Below are 19,855 nucleotides of genomic sequence, written 5' to 3' on the forward strand. Positions count from 1 at the left end.
CAATATCCTGTTCAGATGCGAGACAAGCGCTGAACCATCACTGGAAGGCAGCCATGGCTTGAATCTGGATACAGATGACAGGGGAGGAGTTCTCACTTCAACCTCAGCACCAGAAGAGCACATTAAATTTCAGTTTTCTTTGAAACAGTATGAAAAGATGGACATTATCCCTTTCAAATGTATTTATTCAGAGAATGCTTGGTCAAGACCTGATCTCATTTGTTGTTGATGTTGTCACATTTCAAGTTGTAATTTTATAAGCAGCTAATAAGAGAAAACACGCAGAGCTATCATCCTCTTTAATAAACTAAATGCTGAGTCTGGACTGCTCTTGGTTGTATAGGTCTGGCTACGTTTTTCAGAGAAATGCGCGGCAGAGCAATTTCCAACCTAGCATAAAGTTTGGGTGAACTTGCCCAGGCAGAGTTTCCTGCCAATGCAGCAAAGTCTGGACTAGCTTATTTCAGGCTACTTGTGGTATGTCTGTGCACCATTATACATTGAAGATATATCATGAAATTCTTGGAGCTAAGCCAGATTCAGCACTGCCTTTATATAGTTATACATTTATTCTACATTGGTTAAATAACAGACATTTTGATTTGTTGCAATTTGTCAACCTTCCATAATGAAAAATTGTGCACAGAGCTGATAAATCATGTTTTGTTTTGTTTTGTTTTTTCAGCTGTATGTGAACCAGAAACCATCATGCATTTCTTTCTCAGCATATAGAAAACTAATGTTTCCCAAAGAGACAAAATTCAGAGTTCCAGGTTTATTTCCATGTGAATCAAGTATTGATGTCATAAGGAATGTATATTTGAGGAATCTTGTTTATGCACAATCTCAAAGTCTGTAAAGGGATATTAGACTTAATGATTTCTTTGATCAGGAAAAACAAAGGTGTTTCTCCATGTTTTTTTCATGCAGCTTTCTGCTGATTTTCATAGCATCTTTCACATACACTGTGCTATAAAATATGTTAACATTTACTACAATCCACACAACTCAGGACTATCTTCAGCAGACATTTCAGGATTTGCAATTCTCTACCATGGGGAGGGAAATTTTTCTTCTCTCTTAGTGTATCCATTTATTTTGATTAGGTTTGCTATAACCTTTGCATCAGATTCATCTGACAGCAGCTATTAGCATCTAATTTATTTCATTATAGTAAAGAAATACATGAATATATCACATCAGATTAAAGAAAAGCATATATCTACTGTACCATTTAAGAACCAAAAATGCATTATTCCATATTTTTGCACACAGGATATTTACTTCTGTGGAAAGTTTCTTGTTATGTCTATAAACCAATAAAAGTCTAAGGGCACATAAGCCCTTCAAAGTTCAACTAGATTTTCAAAAAGGCTGAGAATCAGAGTTTTAGCTGACCAACACCAGCAACTTCTTAAGCTTTTCAGAGTTCAGTGCCAACAAGTAACATGCTTGCCACTACTTCTTCCAGATGAAATTACTGCCAGATATATGGAATATGTATGTATATTTAAAAACTTAGCTTAGCTGTGGGCAGTTACTTTGAATGTCCTAGCCAAACAATAGTTTAAGCAGTGTGCTGGATCTCTGTACTGATGTTAACTTCATGCACTAGTCACAGCAAGTCAAATTTGATTTCCTTCCAAGTTTAGGATGTTGTTTGTCTTACTTGATTTTTCCTTCTCCTTCCACGCCTCTTATTTCTACAGAAATATACTGGAGAGGCACAGAAATCCATAACCCAGACTGGCTGGAACAAAAATAAGGTTTGTAGGTACAATGAGAATACATGGTGAGGACATAGCCCTGAGTACTGGCACACAAGTGTCCCTAAATTAAAGCGTTAGTGCAGTCAAATACACACTTTCAGTGCAGGCCAGCAGTGGTCTCTCAGACATCACAAGCAAGTCAACACAGCTCAGACCATTACTAGTAAGGGAATTTGGAAGTGCCCATATTTGAAAGGCAATTGTTTAGCTTTATTAATGCAGGCCATGACATAAGGACCCTCCAATCCAAAAAGTAGCCCCTGGCCCATATTCTTTGCCAGTATGGATGTAACCAGTAAGCCCTTCAAATCCATAGAACTTGGCTTATGAAAAAAATCAAGGGGGCAATAAACTCAAAATTGTCAGAACCTAGGTTCTAAATCTGGGGCATGTCTCAGCTGTTAAACCATCCTGACCCATCACATTTGTTGTTTTTTTCCCCATACCTAAGTAGCTTCAGGCAATCTTTTTTGATGCTACATAGATCAGATAATTTTAGGAAGGAAGCACAGACAAATTCAGAACTTCACAAAATACTCCTGAATATAGACAAGTATTACATGTATGTCTGTTTTTCCTGATACAACACAAGTATTTGACATTAGAACCACCTGGGATTTTTGCTCACTTTCAACTGTTATGTTATGGCATTGCATATATTCTGTCCCTTTTCACAAGGAAGTCATGTGCGTGAATATGGGTAAATTCACAGGTGTCTTAATGGTAATTGAGCATTTGCTCATTAGTGGCTTTATTCAGATTCTATCACTTACTATGGGTTGGATCTACAGAAGATGAAAGCTCTGCTTTGCTTTTCTTTGGTTATAGCAAGGTGAGCTCTAGCCCTTGCTGTTCACTAAAAAATAGGTTAGTTATATCATGGTGTGTGGAGTTGGTGTTGTAGATAGCCCACTACATGCACCCTGGTAATAAAGTATATAACAATATTAAATATCCAGTGATGATTTGCTAAAAAGGTATCACATGCCTGTTCCCATAGGGGAGGAACTAAGTGGCTGCTCAGCATTGAGTTTGTCATTTTCTCCAAAAAATTCTTGTCTTCCTAGTCATGTATTCAAGCCACTCAGTTTTTATTTTCATATTCATAGAGCCAGTGAGCTCTCCTGCTCTTAGCCTGACCCTGTCCCTTGAACATGTCATGGAAAACACTACAGTGTCACCATCAAAAAGTCTTATCTAGCACCATTCCACCAAAGCTAATCAATTAGAGCAAGGTAAGGTCTGGGGACCAGTTCTGCTATCTACAGAACTTCAGAAAGGGGAAACCTACTCAAGATCCATATGAAGTTCTCAGTTGTTTAATCTCACCTTTAAAGAAATACTATGACTGACTGACTTCCTTAAATACAGTAGATACTGTGGGATAAAGATGCAGCATCTTCATAAGCCTGCTAGGACAAATTAATTTCATTATTGCTATGATTTCTGAATTTTACCACACCAGAACTTCCAATACTTTCTTTGCTCTAAAATAAGATGTGTTAGGTAGCAGGCCAACATGGGAACACTGAATAGTCAAGCACAATGGATTGCCCTTGCATACCTGTCTCTTTCATTCAGTAGTTATCACCACGAATGCTGTGCTCTTTTCTTCTGTTTCTAAAGTCTCTTTTCTAAACTCTAAAGTCTTCAAGCTCAGAATGGCACTTCCTGTCAACTGTTTGGGTGTTCTGAAACCAAGCAGAAAACATCATTATGTGATGCATTCTTGATTCCAAAAAACATAAGACATATGGATGCAGTTGCTTGACTAATATCAAGTGTCATTTTGATCACTTCATAAAGGCCAAATATAAGGCAGAACTACTTTCTATACGGTTTGGACGGTACAGTTTCAAATCGTGCTCTTTCCGGCAATAGAAGGAGCTGGAAGCAGAGGCACATGGGTGCGAACTGACTCATGTAAGATTGCCCAACAGGTCAGCTGCACAGCCAGTAGTGGAGTCCAGAATTTCTGCATTCCTAGCTTGAGACAGTATCTTCTGATCTTTGCCACATACAGACTGTTGAGCCTCATTAGTTGCTATAATGCAAAAATGATTACACGCCCAGCAGAACAGCAAATGCTGCTAGGTAGCCAGTAATACCTCGTGAAGACTAGAAAGTTCTCTATTGCTGCAACAAGCACCAACATCAGGAGCAGTTGCATAGAAGGTGAAATTTCTGTTCCTCATTAGATCTGTGAACAGATCTACCCTGAATGTTTGTTCAGCCTATGCTAATAACCAGGCTATTAGGCTACCTAATAGCAACTCCAAGTTCTAGTGTAGACACTTGTGGGTGGATTGCAAGTGTTTTGGAATGGCCATGCAATTGTTTTGTACATGTTCATTTTCTCTTCTGTTATGACTAGATTGCACATTCAGTGTGCTCAGGTGGCCAAGAAGGCCAAGAGCATCATGGCATGTGTAATAAACAGTGTGGCCAGCAGGGCTAGGCAAGTGATTGTCCCCCTGTACTCAGCTCTGGTGAGGCCACACCTCGAGTACTGTGTTCAGTTTTGGGCCCCTCACTACAAGAAGGACATGGAGGTGCTCAAGTGAGTCCAGAGAAGGGCAACAAAGCTGGTGAGGGATCTGGAGAACAAGTCTTACAAGGAGCGGCTGAGGGAGCTGGGGTTGTTCAGCCTGGAGAAGAGGAGGCTCAGGGGAGACCTTATCACTCTCTACAGGTACCTTAAAGGAGGCTGTAGCGAGGTGGGGGTTGGTCTATTCTCCCACGTGCCTGGTGACAGGATGAGTGGGAATGGGCTAAAGTTGCGCCAGGGGAGGTTTAGGTTGGATATTAGGAAGAACTTCTTTACTGAAAGGGTTGTTAGGCATTGGAATGGGCTGCCCAGGGAAGTGGTTGAGTCACCATCCCTGGAGGTCTTTAAAAGACGTTTAGATGTAGAGCTTAGTGATATGGTTTAGTGGAGGACTTGTTAGTGTTAGGTCAGAGGTTGGTCTAGGTGATCTTGGAGGTCTCTTCCAAACTAGATGATTCTGTTATTCTTTGAGGAAGATATTGCATTGCTGTTCTATTTGTACAATACTTGGCAAAGAACATTTCTGTGAATAATCACCATTAATGGTAACAACTCCCCCCCACCACCACCATTACAGTCAGGGAATTACCTGGTATCTCTCAAAACCATCTTTTTGTCGTTCTTTTTCCTTTTCTTCACCATGTCATTTTCCTTACATAGGCACCCACTTCAGTTGCTTATAAAAGACCTTAGGCACTCTCATCCAATTATTTCAAGAAGCATCTCAACCTGTGAAATGAGACCACATTTTCAGAGCACTCCTCAATCCCTGGACACTTTCAGGGTGTGTCAAATACCATGTTATGGAGCTACCACCATGGCAGAAAGTGTTGAATGGTTCTCTGACAAAGTTGATTCTCATTGTTAAGAGTGGAGAGTGATAAGAGATTTTCTGTGAAAGTGTCAGCTGTCCAGAACAGTCCACTGCAGCCAGATTTAAAATCAACATCTCTTGGTAACTAAAAAGAAATATATTAATTTCAAACCAAGACTTTCTGAGGAATTAGTAACAAGTATTTCAACTAGGCCACACAGTCACAGCACCCCCTCAGTGCTGGACCGTTTGAGAATCAGACTCCTACACCTCTATACCACACTGTTAGTTCCAAACTAAAGTATGCTACTTTTAGGCTGATGTATTTTAGTGTTAGAAAAAACGACATTTACTGTGCAACCCCATGTCATTATCCATCCAGCAGTATTAGACTGTTACATATAACCACCACTTGCAATAATAGCTCTTATGATGCAAGATCATGACATGTTGGAATGACATCAGGCCCGTGTGCTTCTTAGGGCTCTAAGGGGACACTCCAGCATTGCATCAGAAATTTACGTTGGCTGATGTTCTTCATGACTGAAAACATCTCCAGGGCCACATGCTGGTGAAAGACTCCCACAAGTAGCTCCTGTCACAGCTTTGAGAAGGCTGAGTGCAAGAGGAAAGCCATGAGCTATGGGGAAACCCCATGGGGCTGTCAAGGCCGGGTCCTTACCAGCCAAAGCCTGTCCCACCAACCCCAAACAGGGAGCAGAATGGGTTGGGGGCTGCCCTGGGCCACCACCAACACAGGGTTTCAAGCAGATTTGTGGTGACAGGCTAGGAAGTCAAGACCGCATGCCTGGGCCCAGATCAGTAGGGTATGTGCTCAGGCATAGCTGCCACAGGGTTGGGACAGAGCACAGGCCAAGTGCGACAGTCTCAGCTTAAAAGAAGCTCCCACCAAAAAAGGAGGGACAGCCCTTGGTAAGGCTACTTAGTGGAAATGTTCAGGGGAGCATCTCCTGAGGCTGCTTCCATCCCTTTCTTTCAAGGCTACCACCTACATTAGGTTTGAGATCAGGCACCCAAAACACCTAGGCCCCAAGAGCTCTGGTACAGCTTTTCAATACTTTTATGCCATGTCAGCTCTCTGACAAGAGATACTTTGTCCCCTTGTGGTCTTATGTCTGTTTACATTTTTGATTTTTTACTGTTTGCTGTGATACACAGTGCTTGAATCCAACTTCAGCAAGTTCCCCAGTCTAAAAGTGATCCCATGATATTTTCTTGATTATATTTCAGTGTTCTCCTGTCACTAGTTCTGTTGGTAGACATATTCAGTAAGTCTTACTGCTCACAACTTTGAACTTCCCCCATTGAACTATTTACCCCAAATTCTTTCCGAACTTTTCTGCAGCTTCAGACATGCTAATGTATCAAACAGGACAGACATCCTGCTGTCCCCAAGACAAACAGGCAGAGCTGACATCCAGGCAGCTGAACTCCTTTATCCTCCAAGACAAGGTGCCACCACCACAAATCACCAGCCCATGCAATTACCCAGACCACAGCTGGGAATCATTTCCCTAGAGTAAAGCAGCACTGGGGACCACCACCAGCACAGAAGAGTTGTGGGCCACATTTCAGGACCAACCTTGTGTTTGGTTTGTTTGCTGGTACAGAGGTAATGAAAAATCCCAAAAGTGATTAGACAGAGCCATAAAGGGGTTTCTTCTCTCCTGGGCTGCAGGATTCAGCTAGGTTTGAGAAACAAGTTGGAGAATGGACAAAAAGGCAAAAATAAAATGGAAATGAGGCCTGTAGCCAGCTGTAGGGAAGGCAGACTTTACTGGATGAAGTGTCAGGTCACATCCAAGTTACAGCAGAGCATCCCAAAGATGCTTTCATTATAATTTCTTTCTGATTTCTGCCAAGCCTAGTCTTTGAAAGCCTTCAAAAGACATCTGACATCTATTTCCAAAGCTTTATGCATAAGATATTACTGTTTAATCTCCCCAGGACAGGAACTCTTGTGTATGCATAATAAATAGACCCCAGCATCATTTAGAGCCTGTAGGTATTGCATGCAAGACTGGAACATTCAAAACTATATACATGGTGTTTTTCCTTTAGTTTAATTTGGGAAAAAAAAAATGTACTTTTTCCATAGAGCCTAACAAAAGAATATGGTCTTCCAGAGTGAAATAGCCTCTCTACCTATTGCAAACTTCTACAGATGCATTTACATTTCTGAACATATCAGACATACAGTGGAAGTCTTTACCTGAGCTTGTCTACAAAGGTGCAGGCAAGCTACCAATACAGCAACTGACATCAGACCAGATCATCAAGAGAAACTCTGGCAGTTATCAATTACTGCTGAATGAAAACATTTATCAGAACTAATATACAACCAGGCATCCATGAACAGACAATGAAGCATGAGCTAATTGCCTACCAAGTCTTTCCATTACTTGATTGAGTTTGGCAAGTAGATTCAGCATGCAAATTCACCATTCTGCGAGGACGTAATGCTTGCATTTAGAGACATTAGCTCTTCCTGACAGGAAATTACTTTTCTCTCAATGTTTTCACAAAGAGTTAGGAAGATGCAGGAAATACTTCTGCACATTTGGCATCTGATGTTCATGAAACTTCAGTCACTATAAGCAGCTAGGACTCTATGTAAGAGTGAGCAATGCACAGCAAAATCTTCCACTCAGCAGCCATAGCAGCACCCCTTGGCATTCCTGACCTGTAGCACTGATTAGATCAAGGATTTCCCAGGAGATAAGTTGACAACTACAGTATTTGTTGGATGGATTGAAAAGACATCCGTAACACACTTGCTTTTGGCCTTAGGAGCCAAATTTACTTTACAAGAGCAAAAAGCTTCTGCCTAACTTCATGACCTCAAGTAACTACTCCACGCTCTATGAATAATCAGGACTGTGAAATGCATTTTTTTTTCTTCAGCTTGTGTTGATGCTATGAAATGCATTATTTCCTCCAGTGTAGAGAGACATATCGCTTCTTGTTTTTTCTGTTACAGTGCATCAGGAAAAAGAAATCCCATAACCTTCTGTCCAAGATAGGCACATAAGCTCCCTAAACCTAACAGATGTCATTGCATTTAAGCTGATTCAAAGAGCACTTTTGTCTAAAACATTTGGCTAAGGAAGAACAACACTGCATGGAGTTCTTTGCTGGGGGGAAGCCCCAGAAACTATGCCTTAGACTCTATGTAAGCCATCTCTTCCCCTTCTGACTCCTTCAGCCTGACATCAGCCTCACTCCTCAGCACCCACAGTAGGCAGAGATGGGCAAGTAGTCACAGCTGTGACAAAGCAGGTTACCTCAACTCAGTTATTTAACCTGTACTTATTTTGCTTTTACTATTAATCCTGGCAAGAAAAACCTTAACGTGCAATTCATAGGCTCGGATAACTCATCAAAGCCCAGCATTCCCTGGTGTGTGGGAGGGCATGCAACTGGATGGAAAACAACCTGCTGATGTGACCCAGTTTCCTTACAGAGGGAAATCTTGTCTATGCAAAAGAAAAGCTTATTTCTCTAGAATACCCTTTTGAAAGGAAGCTACAAGCCCAGTTAAGATTAACATGTGTAATTTAACTTATCCAGGAGACTGTCTAAACAACAAGACAAACCATATACACCCTTCAGAAATGAAGCCATAGTGTTCAACCACATAAAGAAGCTCTACTGTATTTCAAATAATTTTGGGTTATTTGAACCTGCATGAAGTGTAATGGCCTAAAATATATAGGCAATTAAATATGAACTATTGGCCTGTTTTCTCCTAAACTTCTATATATCACTAAACCTGTGACTACAGAACAACAAGGTGAACAAATAAAAGAGCAAACTGCTTGATCAGCAGATGCCAGTTGTTGTATATATTTCTAGTTTTAGCCTTTATCCTTCAAAGCATCCTTATGGTAAACATATTCAATGAAATGAGCATGTTGATGTTCACCCTAAGTAGACGAAATAAGCTGATACAAAAGATTGGTTCACTTAAACCTGGTCACTGTTTAATATTTGAAGATTAAAGTTGAACACCTGGGCAAGTGTATGCAGAACATGGGTCTAGGGCAAAAGGACTCAAGACAATCAAGTCCAGGAAGGGGGAGTGAGAAAAGAACAGTGACTTGGAAAGCAACAAGTGATTCATTGCTAGAGGACGTGGGTTTTCAGGATTTGGAAGCAACTGGCATTCAAAAGAGGGAGCAACAATAAAGAGTAAAAGTGACAGGGTAAAAGGGGTAAAATGTAGATCATAAGATTGTTTCAACGAGGGCTTGAGAAGCACAGGGAGTGAGAGGAAGAAATTAAACCAAAGATATTATTTTAATATTTAAAAGTACTCTCCTATAGGTTCCCCAAGAAATATCAGTAGACAGGTGGCAAGATAAAGCAGTCATTAATTTGATTACTCATTTGCAAAATTTACAGTAACAATTAAGTAGTCTTAATGTAGATATTTACTGAATGAAAATGTTGAAAAGCAGGTTTTGTAATAGACTAGTTCCACTCTTTCTCCAGCTTCCCCAAGAAGTGCAGCATACACTAAGCTGCTCCAGAAAAAATAAAAAATAAAAAAAAACAGATATCATCCCAAGCTGTAAATAGAAGGCTGACAGGAAACACTAAGAACTTAGCTTAGCTCTGTTCATATCAATAAGCTGGGTAAAGGGAAAAGTTACAGGTGAGAACAGGTCATGAAAATCTAGTTCATTTGATACTGACTGTGCTTCTGGGAAATCCAGAAACATTTTTTAAAAGCGTTTGAAATGTTTCCTTCCTCAATAGCCTGCTTCTGCTGAGAATTTGAAAATATCAGCAACCAGTAATGAAGTATTTGATTAGTAATAATACCACATACTTTTACATGGATGAGGAACCCAGAGCTCCCCAAAAGGCAGGCAGCACCAAATACCCTTGTTATTATGATTTATAAAGACATAGTCTATCAGTGTCAAAACGTAGAAGAGTTTATGCTTTGTTTGCCCATCAGTTCAGTGTTCTAGCTCTCTAAAAACATGTCCTTTGTTGTCACAGATTACAGATGTGTAATTCCAGATTCCTTTCATTGTATGCAGATGGTCTTCATGAAGGCTACCAACTTTATTCTATTTTTTTATAGTCATTACTAGAACTTCAGATTATTTTTTTCCAGCAAAATAAGTGATATGTGTCACAGCAAGCTAAACTGATAGGCACTTTGTGCCATTGATACAATGCTTCTTGCATATCCACCTGAAGGATTTGGTGCCAACCACTGAAATAAAATCTAAAAGGTCTAAAGCAATCCAGATTAAAGAGTGCAAGTGACATTCCAATGCGTGTGTCCTTGTTAAAAAAAGGAATTACACCAGCTAGAGACTTGTCCAGGTAAGAATTTAAGAACTAGGGCATGTTAGTACATTTGACAAAGGTACTGGTCTGGGAGGCTAGGTCCTAGCCTGGCAGAGATTTCTTGGTTCTTGACTTTCCCCTACCTCAAGGTCACTGTCCTTCCCTTTGCTCATTAAGGATTGCATAGCAAGGACCAATTTTTTGCTAGTGAGTACTCTGCTTGAGCAAATGAGGTCCCAGGCTTCTTGAATCATCCAGCTGTTACATTTTTCATCTATCTTTTATTTCACTTACTGAGGATGAACTTGCTTTATTTTATAGATATTCATTTTCATGGAGATAAAATTTAAATAAACATTTTCCAGTCACTGATGGCTGCACATAAAATATTGTGCTTTTTTTGTATTATGCAGTAAAACTGCCATAAAATATTGTCTGAAGCTTATGAAGCAATTGTTCATAAACAAACTGGTTGAACAAAAGTTGTTTTGAAATTATCATACGTTGTTATTTAGCTCACTAGAAGAATCCCAGTTAGGAAATTATACCTGTATTTCTGAAGTGGTAAGTTTCTCCAAGAATAGCCAGTTCCATGACTTATAAAAACTTATTAAAAAGAGTATTGGTAAGAGTTCTCAGAAGTCACTTGGCACTAAACACTGTACAAGCCACTGAATAACAATTGAGATCATTTTTACAGCTTACGTCTATAGCTACGCTAGCTAATCACATCTTCAGTTTACTGCTGGTATCAACAAAGTCTCATGTAGCCAACTGTGTGGGCTTTATACCTTAACATCTAAGCTTTAAATGTGGACAAAATGCATACCATCATGAATACAATGCTCAAAAGCATCAACCTAGCATAACAGTTGATGCCCTGTCTTCATAAAGTTCCTAATGTTTAACAGGTTTCCTTCCCTCCCTCACCCTGTTGACCAAAAGAGATCGTTGCCTTTTCTCTCAAATATTTCACATGCTTTCTTCTAAGCATGTTTATGCTCAACTAATGTGAGCCTTCAGTTTGTTTTGCTTTACAACTTAACAGAAAATTAGATTGAGCTCTTCTTATATATAAGTGACTTCATCTTCATAAAAGACATTAATTTCTCTCTGCCTCTGCAGAGCTTTGATAGTAAAGTACTGAATAATTTTGAATATCACGAGATTAAGTCCTGACCTCACTGGCACCTTTCTGCTAGAAACTTGAGTCAGTAAGGCCAAGTTTCACCCAAGATCACCTAGTCACAGTCTCCTGACCCTGAAGTTCTCTTCTAAGACAGAGAGAATTCCTCTAAACTTGAAGCATGATTGCCATTATCCATGTAGTATATAAATTTTAGATTATACATATTTGTATGAGTACCAGCATATTTCACAAAGGTGAAGAAATATCCTGATTAGATGTCATTGAAAGAGAATCTGAGCAGAGTTCAGCCATGCAATCTAGGGAAAACTTTTGTCCTAGAGGTAAAAATTAGAGAAAATTAACTGAATTTTCTTGAGTGTAGTTGAATTAATCTGAATGGTTACTTAAATATGAATCCAAAGGAAACTCACTGTAATGAGTTCTTTATCTACAGATGCCGTTTATGACATTTGTTAGAGCAGCCCAGCCTATAAAAGTCTTTTGTAGATTATATTTTGCTCTCCACTCACACATTTTACTTATTTTAAATATTAACTAATGTTATTAAATCCTGAAATACTAATATAACTACACAATGTAGCATATTTAACGTAACTCATTGAAATAAAACTAAAATGACATTACAAAAGAGTTATGCTTAAGATATCCTGCAATGGAATTTTAAAAATAAAATTAAGTATTCAACCATTACTAAATATATTCATACAATTATTATCCATTTTGCTCCTACATTTCTAGAAGTCTTGAATATCTGTGTGTATACTTCAAAATCACATTTCCAAATTCCTATATATTTTGGAATTTACTGCTGAAATACTGATGAAAGTTCAGTTTAGAAGCTTATTGCAACATTTCTCAAGAAAACTTAACCATTATATCCTTTATAAACTGTTCATGATTTGTAAGCAAGTCATTTCTTTTACACCCTCTGTTACTGTCTGCTAGGATTTAGCTTTCTTCTTAAAGCTGGCTGAAACTTGTTCGGTTGTTATGAACAGATTTCACAGGTCTTAAATATCATTAAATGCCAACAGCTAGCACAAGATCCCAGCAGCAGTAACCAGATAGGTGCAACCCAGTGTTACACATGGGGTCCGTTCACAGCTCTGACTCATCTTCTCAAACTACTACAGACTTACCATCCAGTTCTGTCTAACTAGACCTGTCATCACACAGGACATAAGCAATACAATTCAGAAATCCGTAAAGCACCATAGTATTATCTCTACAAGCTGGACAATTCCTTATCTATTGCTGATCTTATGGTCAGAGTCTACAATACAGTAATATAGGCTAAAAGAACACAGATTCATTGAATTTAAACACTTGAAGGAGCTTGACAGTACATTAACATCAATTAACACTACAGTGCTAAGCAATGCTAAATTTGTCACTGCTTTGGACAGACTTGTAAGCAGATAACATGGAGCTTGCACAGGCCAGGTATCTCTGCTGTCTAAAGCAACTTCCCAGCTAGTTCAGCTCTTTCAGCAAAGCCCTGTAGTCTGACCACAAAGCCATCTTCAGACTGGCAGGAGTTACCTTCACTAAGGGACTGCCCATTTCCTCCTAGGAGATAGGAAGCTATATAACCCCAGAATTTACTATACAACCACAAAATTTAATCGTTTCCTACTGGGACTTCAAATTTGCTGAACCGATGGAAGGTTTGAGAGGGTTTGTAAGTAGTGAGGATGGATACCTGGATACAATACAAGTGCAGTTCAGGGAGAACAATGAAACAGGGATACTGTGCAAGTGGCTTATAAAACCCAGAAGCCTAATACCCAAAGTCTATGGTTCACACCTCAATCCAATTAAGATAACTGCACTCTCACAAGCAGCACAGGAGCTACCTAGGATAAAAGGCTCAGGCACAGAAGACTCAGTTTTGGATGAAGAAGAGACAGATCAAACTTGTTTGAAATCTATTCATATGAGTTCAGACAAGTTTCCACTCCTACAGTGCAAGGCTGAACACCTCTGGCTTCCATTCAGCATATCCCAGGGCAGTTAACTAGTGAAAATAGAGACAGGTATAACAAGAATAGTACAAAGAGGACACAGAAGGTCACAAGAAAGCTGAACAGGTAGAACACCTCTAACTTCAGAAATACGATGGCCTTAATGCTCTGGTGTACATTCAGGGGACCATCTAGAGAGTATAATTTTAAGCTGGAAGTTTTGTAACATTCTATAGTTTTTTTTCAGAAGCTTTAATTGTAGGCTTGATCTTGGGAACAGAATTAATCTTGCACTTAACATTGGAAAGTTCCAAAAGTAATTTTGAAGCATCTTGCAAGCCGCCCAATTTAACACATTTCATTGTGCCAGTCCCCAAACTGCTATGCTTCTTGAGTCTATATGCCTTGATGCAGTTAGGGAGGCAAGTAAAAGCTGCAGAATTCATGCTTACATATAAACTCACCTAATGGCCCACTGAATCATGTGCATGCCTCCAGCAGAAGACAGCAAAATGTTAAGGATGAGGATATTGCTATATATGATTAAGATATCATCAGGATTTTCAAGCAAGTTATTTAATTTCTTCACAGTCTATTATCAATAACAACCAGTCCAGAAAGATAGTAATGAGAGAGGGAGTTAGGAGGATCTTATCAAGTAGAGATAAAGCGCTGATGGCATTAAACTAGGGTGCTACTTAGTGTCTTTGCTAACTATGGTGCATTGTGCAAATTAACTAAAGCAAGAAGCCTTGGGCCCCTTACCAAGGTCAGTCTCCTAATAAGAGAGTGAGCCTATCTTAAGAAACTGGTAGAAACTGGTCCTGCAGATGGACAAGAGCCAAGGAGCAACTGAGTCTGCGCAAAGACAAGAGGTCAACTAACGGTGATGAGGAAGAGTCATCAACCTTCATCCCCACGACCCCTGACGACCACCACCAGAATACACTGCGCAACGCAGATGGGAGGAGTTAATGGAAATGACTTCTTGGAACTAATTTTAATACGAAGCGGGGACAGGTTATGAATATGTATATGTGTATTGTGAAATAACCAAGGCAAGTTGCCGCATCAGGCGCGCACAACTTTGGCGGGACTACCCCCCGTGCTGCCCAGCGCTGAATAAACATACCTACTTTACAATCTTACTGATTGTGAAGTCCATTTTCCACAAGTCAGTAAAATGAAGGCACTTTGCATGTTCATAACAGGTTAAGTAGTACTTTCAAAACTTCAGAGTTTCAAGGGAACATTCTTTTCCTGCGAAAGTGCTTGCACATGCATAGCTTCAAGTACACAAGGAACTCAGATCTTTGACAGGCTGCAAGTAGGTACACAAGTCTTGATAGAGTCAGCACTGCAAGGCATATATAGCATTGACTCACCCATTAGAAATACACTTAAGTGTTATTAGATAAGCCCATATCTACTAACTTCCAAGCCCATTTTAATTTTTTTTTTTTAAACTCACACACCTTGCAAGCTTATTAACATACAGCATAGACTATCACTATTAGCTGCTGACTATCTCTATTAGTTGCTGCTAAAATAAATACAGTAAGAAAAGCATAGCTGTGCACAGAACTGGAACAAGTTATTTATGCAAATGCAGCAAAACTTGACTGTTGACTAATTCAAAAGACATAACTCACAACGTTAAAACAGCTGATTACTTACAGCAAACTTGCCTATTATTTTATATTTCTGCTGTATAACACATATATCTTAAGTCCAAGCAATTCATCCAGCCTACCCACCTTGTTGATCAGTACACAGTTTTTACATCAGGGCACAAAGTGCATTGTAACACCATTAACCACAAGAACCCATTATTGAGGCATAGTGCAGGGAACAGGGAAGGCCAGAGTCCAGTTCGTTAGGTATTTCCATAGTGATGGGGGAGGTCTACAGTTAAGCTGAGAAATCAGCCTAGACCAGCAGCAGCAGCCATAGCCCAAAGCTCCTCGACTGTAAGTCAGAGCCCCCAGGACAGAGCTTAAATAGAGGCCCCGGCCCACGGGTGGAGGCTGCAGGTCAGCCTGGTCAGGGCCATCAAGGCCTGTTTATTAGTGCTCCACGGGCCATAGTATCCTGTTGTAGGATACACAGCTTTTTGTTGTGTGTATAAGTGTTCTCAATAGGAGACTGTTATGGTAGGCTGGGGATCCTGATATGCGTTAGAACAACAGCATAGTCCTAGGTGCTGATGAAGAAGACCTTTAGGAGTAATATACCAAGGTAGAACACAATCCTCTATATTCCCTTGGAGTTTGGTTAGATGGAGGCTTTGTTATTTTAAAATATTCTGTGGGATCTTTAATAACTGAAATCAATCAACACTTTAGATCTCTAGCTGGTCCTAAGGATACTTAACCAATAGCCCCTTTAAGAAAACAGCTTTTATCCCTGTATATTCAGATCAAAAATTGTGATATACTAGGAGGTGCTTGTGGCTGGGAAAGCCTACCAGAAGAAAAACAACTGAGGATTTTGTCCGTGGGCCTGTTTTGACAGAAGCCAGGAAAAGTTGAAGGTAGGGACATGAACTGTTTAGAGACAGGAACACCATTTCTTTATACAGAATGCCTAGATGAGGCAGCAATAGGTTCACTTAATTGCTGTTTTTAAACTGGGTTGCTGGAACCATAGGGTAAATGGTAAAGGCTCAGCAGAGGGGCTTAAGGGACCAGAGGAACAGCAGAAAAGTCTGCTGGCTGGTGATAAAACAACTAAAAAGTATTTCCATGCATCCCCAATTTGATATTGGTACAAGGATCAAGCAGTAATTTACTGAGGGAAAATACCTGATCCTTAGCTAGTACACCATGGCATGAGGTAAAGAAGACTGTAAATTCCTCTGGCAGCAGAGAGATTTCTTTTTCCTGTCTGAAGGGTCTCATCTTGGCCATGTCAGGAGCAACCTGGAGTCTAACAGCACAGGATAGTCTTCTGCTCTTCTCCCCTTTGTAAGCCCAGGGGATAAACAACTCTAAAGCATGCATTTGTGGAGCCAGCATGAGACTGCAAACCTTTGTTCTTGAAAAGTGGAGAAACAGAACAACCAGATACAATAATGGCAGAGGTTTTTAAGTCCCTTAATTGTATGTCCATGCTGCCCATTGCATTCTAAAAACTAAATATTTTGCTGAAAAAATGCTGTGACTGCAAATTTCTCTCGTGTCCATTTCAGCATGTGGGCCTTCCACAGAAAGTATTCTTGTCTAGGCCCCTGTAATAGGAAATCACTATATAGTTGTAAAGAGCAATCATTGATAGCTTATTTGTGTCAGAAGCTGCCTTGAAATTGAAATTAGCAATGTGGCATAAATGTATGCTATTTTGGAGAGCAATCATTCATCATTTGGAAGCTTTTTCTTTTCTTATTAAGCTCTAGCAGAAAGACGAGCTCTAAAGTGATGTCTAGCTCAAGTCTTAAGTTTTCTGACCTCTTTTCTCCTCCAAACTACCACCTTCAAAACTTAAGTTTCAAATGGGACTCGGGGGGGGGGGGGGGGGGGGGGGGGGGGGGGGCAATGTTGCACAAGCCTCGTGATATTTTTAGGAAGTGAGGAGGGAATAAAACAATACCGTTCAGTGAATTGTTTGCAAAAGAAAAGCAACTGTGTTGCTTTCCAGCTGCAGCCGGGCTGCAGCCACAAACTGAGGAAGGCCGGCCTACAGCTGGGGAGGAGGACTTGACGTAGGAGTGCCAAGCTGCCTGTGGGGCAGGCTGGGGCCCAAAGCGCCCCGAACCACCCCCCCCCCCCAGGGCGCTTCCTTACCTCGCTGGCCGCAGCGCCCGTAGGGTCGGGCGGCCAGAGGCGGAAGGGCGGAAGGGTTGGTGCTGCGGGGCTGAGTGGCTCCGCAGGGGGAGCCCGGGAGCCGCGGTGGGCCGGGCCGGGCCGAGCCGAGCCGAGCCGAGCCGAGCCGAGCCCTCCGCTCACTCACCGCCGCCACGGAGCGGCCCCAGCTCCGCCCGGCGGCGGTCCGGGCTGACATGAGAGCGGGGCCGGCGGCACCATGGCCTCTGCCGGCAGCGGGCCGCGGGACGAGCGGGCGGGCGGCGAGCCGGACCGCTCCCTGCAGCACATGCTGCGGGCGATAGCGGAGGAGCGCAGCCGCGCCGGGCTCCGCCAGGAGATCAGCGGCCTCGGTGAGTGGTGGCACAGCACGACACGGCCCGGCTCGGCCCGGCGGCGGTGGGAGCCCAAGCCCGGCCTGCGGACTCCGGGGGTGCCGGCGGGCGCAGCCCTGGGCGGCTCTATTGTCTCGCTGTCCTTGCGGCCAGCAGGCATCGTGTAACAACAATATATATATATATATATACTTTTCTTTTTTTTCAGCGAAAAGTATTTTTTTTTTCGAATACAGATGTTTTTGTTCTGCTAGCCTGGCTCCTTGTGAATTTCTTCCCCACCCGTGAGGCCTCCGGGTGAGTGGGTGGCTGCTCGCTGTGGGCTGGACCATGCAGTGGTCGTGGTGGCGGTGGCTTTCAGCCTGGTTGTTTATGTCTCAGCCTGTGTTTTAGCGTGATGCTCCTCTGTTTAGCTGGTGGCAAAAACAGAATTATGAAATGAGAGCTTGAAGCAGAGGTTCAGTTGGCTTTCGGTGAGTAGTACAACAGCTGCCTTAACCCAGGCCCTTCACTAAGGGAAACTCTCCCAGCCCAGGTAATGAGTGGAAATGGCGCGTTATTATATGCAACGGTAGAGATCATAACTCTGGGAGACAAGAGACTTTGATGTGAGGACAGCTTTCTGCCTTATTTGGGACTTTTGTAAATCCTGTGCTGTGAGGGATGGATGCGCAGGAGTGTTTGAAGAGGCAGGGCTTTCAGTTAGGAGCATGTCTGTGAAATCCTTCTGTTATTTCTTCCGTGTGGCCTTTGTTAATGGCTCAGCCTTCCTCAGCTCACTTTTCCCAAATATCTGTTTCCGAGTCTTTCTTTTTAACTCAGAATGAGTTTTTATTTGGGTTTTGTTGATCTCTGTAATGTGGGTTGGCATGGGAAATCCTGCTGGTTCTCCTGGGGTCCCATAGGGAGGAACGGGCTCTCCCTTCTTTATTTACATGTCTTGCATGTAATGAAAGCTTGTGCAAATAGAGATAAATGGTGAGTCTTTCTTGTTTCTTTACGCTTTTCCTAATGGAATTGCATCTCCAGATTATATTGGAGTATAAAAATGTTATAGGGCTAAATAAAGTGTTGTGGCAAAGGCACTGTAAACAAAAGGGGGAAAAAATGACTGTGAGATCACATTCATTGAAAAGATGTTGTCAGCTCATGTTTGGCCATACCAAGTTTGAATGAGAATAAAAGCTCACTGGAATAGAAATACTGCCACTGGTTTCTTTTACTGGAATCAGCTGGTAAGAACACAGAAATGCTTCCTCAGCACTTGTGTTTGAACATGTATCCACAGCTACTTATCCTGAGAAGTCCTACTGTGTTGCTTTGGGACAGCCGTGCAAGCCATGGGACAGTACTGCACTTCTGTCCTGCCAGTTGGAGACTTGTAAGGAAAAACCCTGAAGAACTGCTCAGCTTGTCATGCTGAGAGCCTTATCCCAGCTGTGCAGGATCTCTCCTGTGTCTGTGCTGTGTGAGCATAGGTTATACATCGCCACAGGAGCGTCTTGGGCATTCAGTTTTTACAGTCAGGGAATGGAGCTGAACTTCCATCTGTAAGCACCGCTGCTTGATGGGCTGTAGCTGTCGTGCATTTCCCACTATCATGGCATCCTGCATGCAGAGAAGCGCTGTTGATACGGAGTGGGACCTCTCTCGGGATCAGAAACGCACGCTCAGATTGCCATGTGAACACTTAAATTGTTGCAACATCTCACCAGCTTTTTTTTTTTTTTTAAAATTTGTACCTACTATTCCTTATGGTTTGGGAGGGATGTATTGGAAAGTTTTGGTAAGGCCTAACAGGCAAAGAAGCTCTCAGTGCTATGAATTGCCACACTTATATATCAAAGGATTTTCCAAGATTTCCATTTCATAGTGTGTTGCACGTTACTTGGTACATAACATTGCCACTCCCTGTGAATTTGTGCTTTTTTCTTACTCAATGGTTTGTGGTTTAAAAAGGACAGTGGTTTAAGTACTTCTCTTAGGTAAAAATACTGAGCTTTTGGAGTTGGGCTCAGCAGAAACTGCAAATGGAAAGGCCATCAGGTGAAACCGTATGGCTGAAATTCATGCGCGTCTGGACTGCAATAGCAAATGCCGTTGCAGAGCATGAAAGGTAGCCAAAGTAGCCATAACCTAGCTACATT

General features: G+C 41.5%; 2 protein-coding genes across 4 annotated transcripts in view; one reads left to right on the forward strand and one right to left on the reverse strand.

Annotated features, from left to right (window-relative positions):
- The window catches only part of UPK3A (uroplakin 3A), a 71,969-nt gene extending 54,502 nt beyond the window's left edge, over positions 1-17,467 (reverse strand). The window contains exon 1 of the mRNA XM_067000052.1: positions 17,356-17,467. The gene's annotated coding sequence lies outside the window, so the exon portion shown is untranslated. The remainder of the gene's footprint in view (positions 1-17,355) is intronic.
- Positions 17,468-17,578: 111 nt separating this feature from the next.
- Positions 17,579-19,855, forward strand: part of KIAA0930 (KIAA0930 ortholog) — a 76,125-nt gene continuing 73,848 nt past the window's right edge. For 2 of the 3 annotated variants that reach the window (XM_048046849.2, XM_048046850.2), the window contains exon 1: positions 17,594-17,726. In XM_048046849.2, coding sequence (XP_047902806.1) covers positions 17,594-17,726 — 133 coding nt within the window. Of the gene's footprint in view, positions 17,727-19,855 lie in introns of all 3 variants that reach the window. The other variant, XM_048046853.2, reaches the window with a different exon arrangement.

The sequence above is a fragment of the Anser cygnoides genome, chromosome 1, assembly GCF_040182565.1.
Source record: "Anser cygnoides isolate HZ-2024a breed goose chromosome 1, Taihu_goose_T2T_genome, whole genome shotgun sequence".
Lineage (NCBI taxonomy): Eukaryota > Metazoa > Chordata > Aves > Anseriformes > Anatidae > Anser > Anser cygnoides.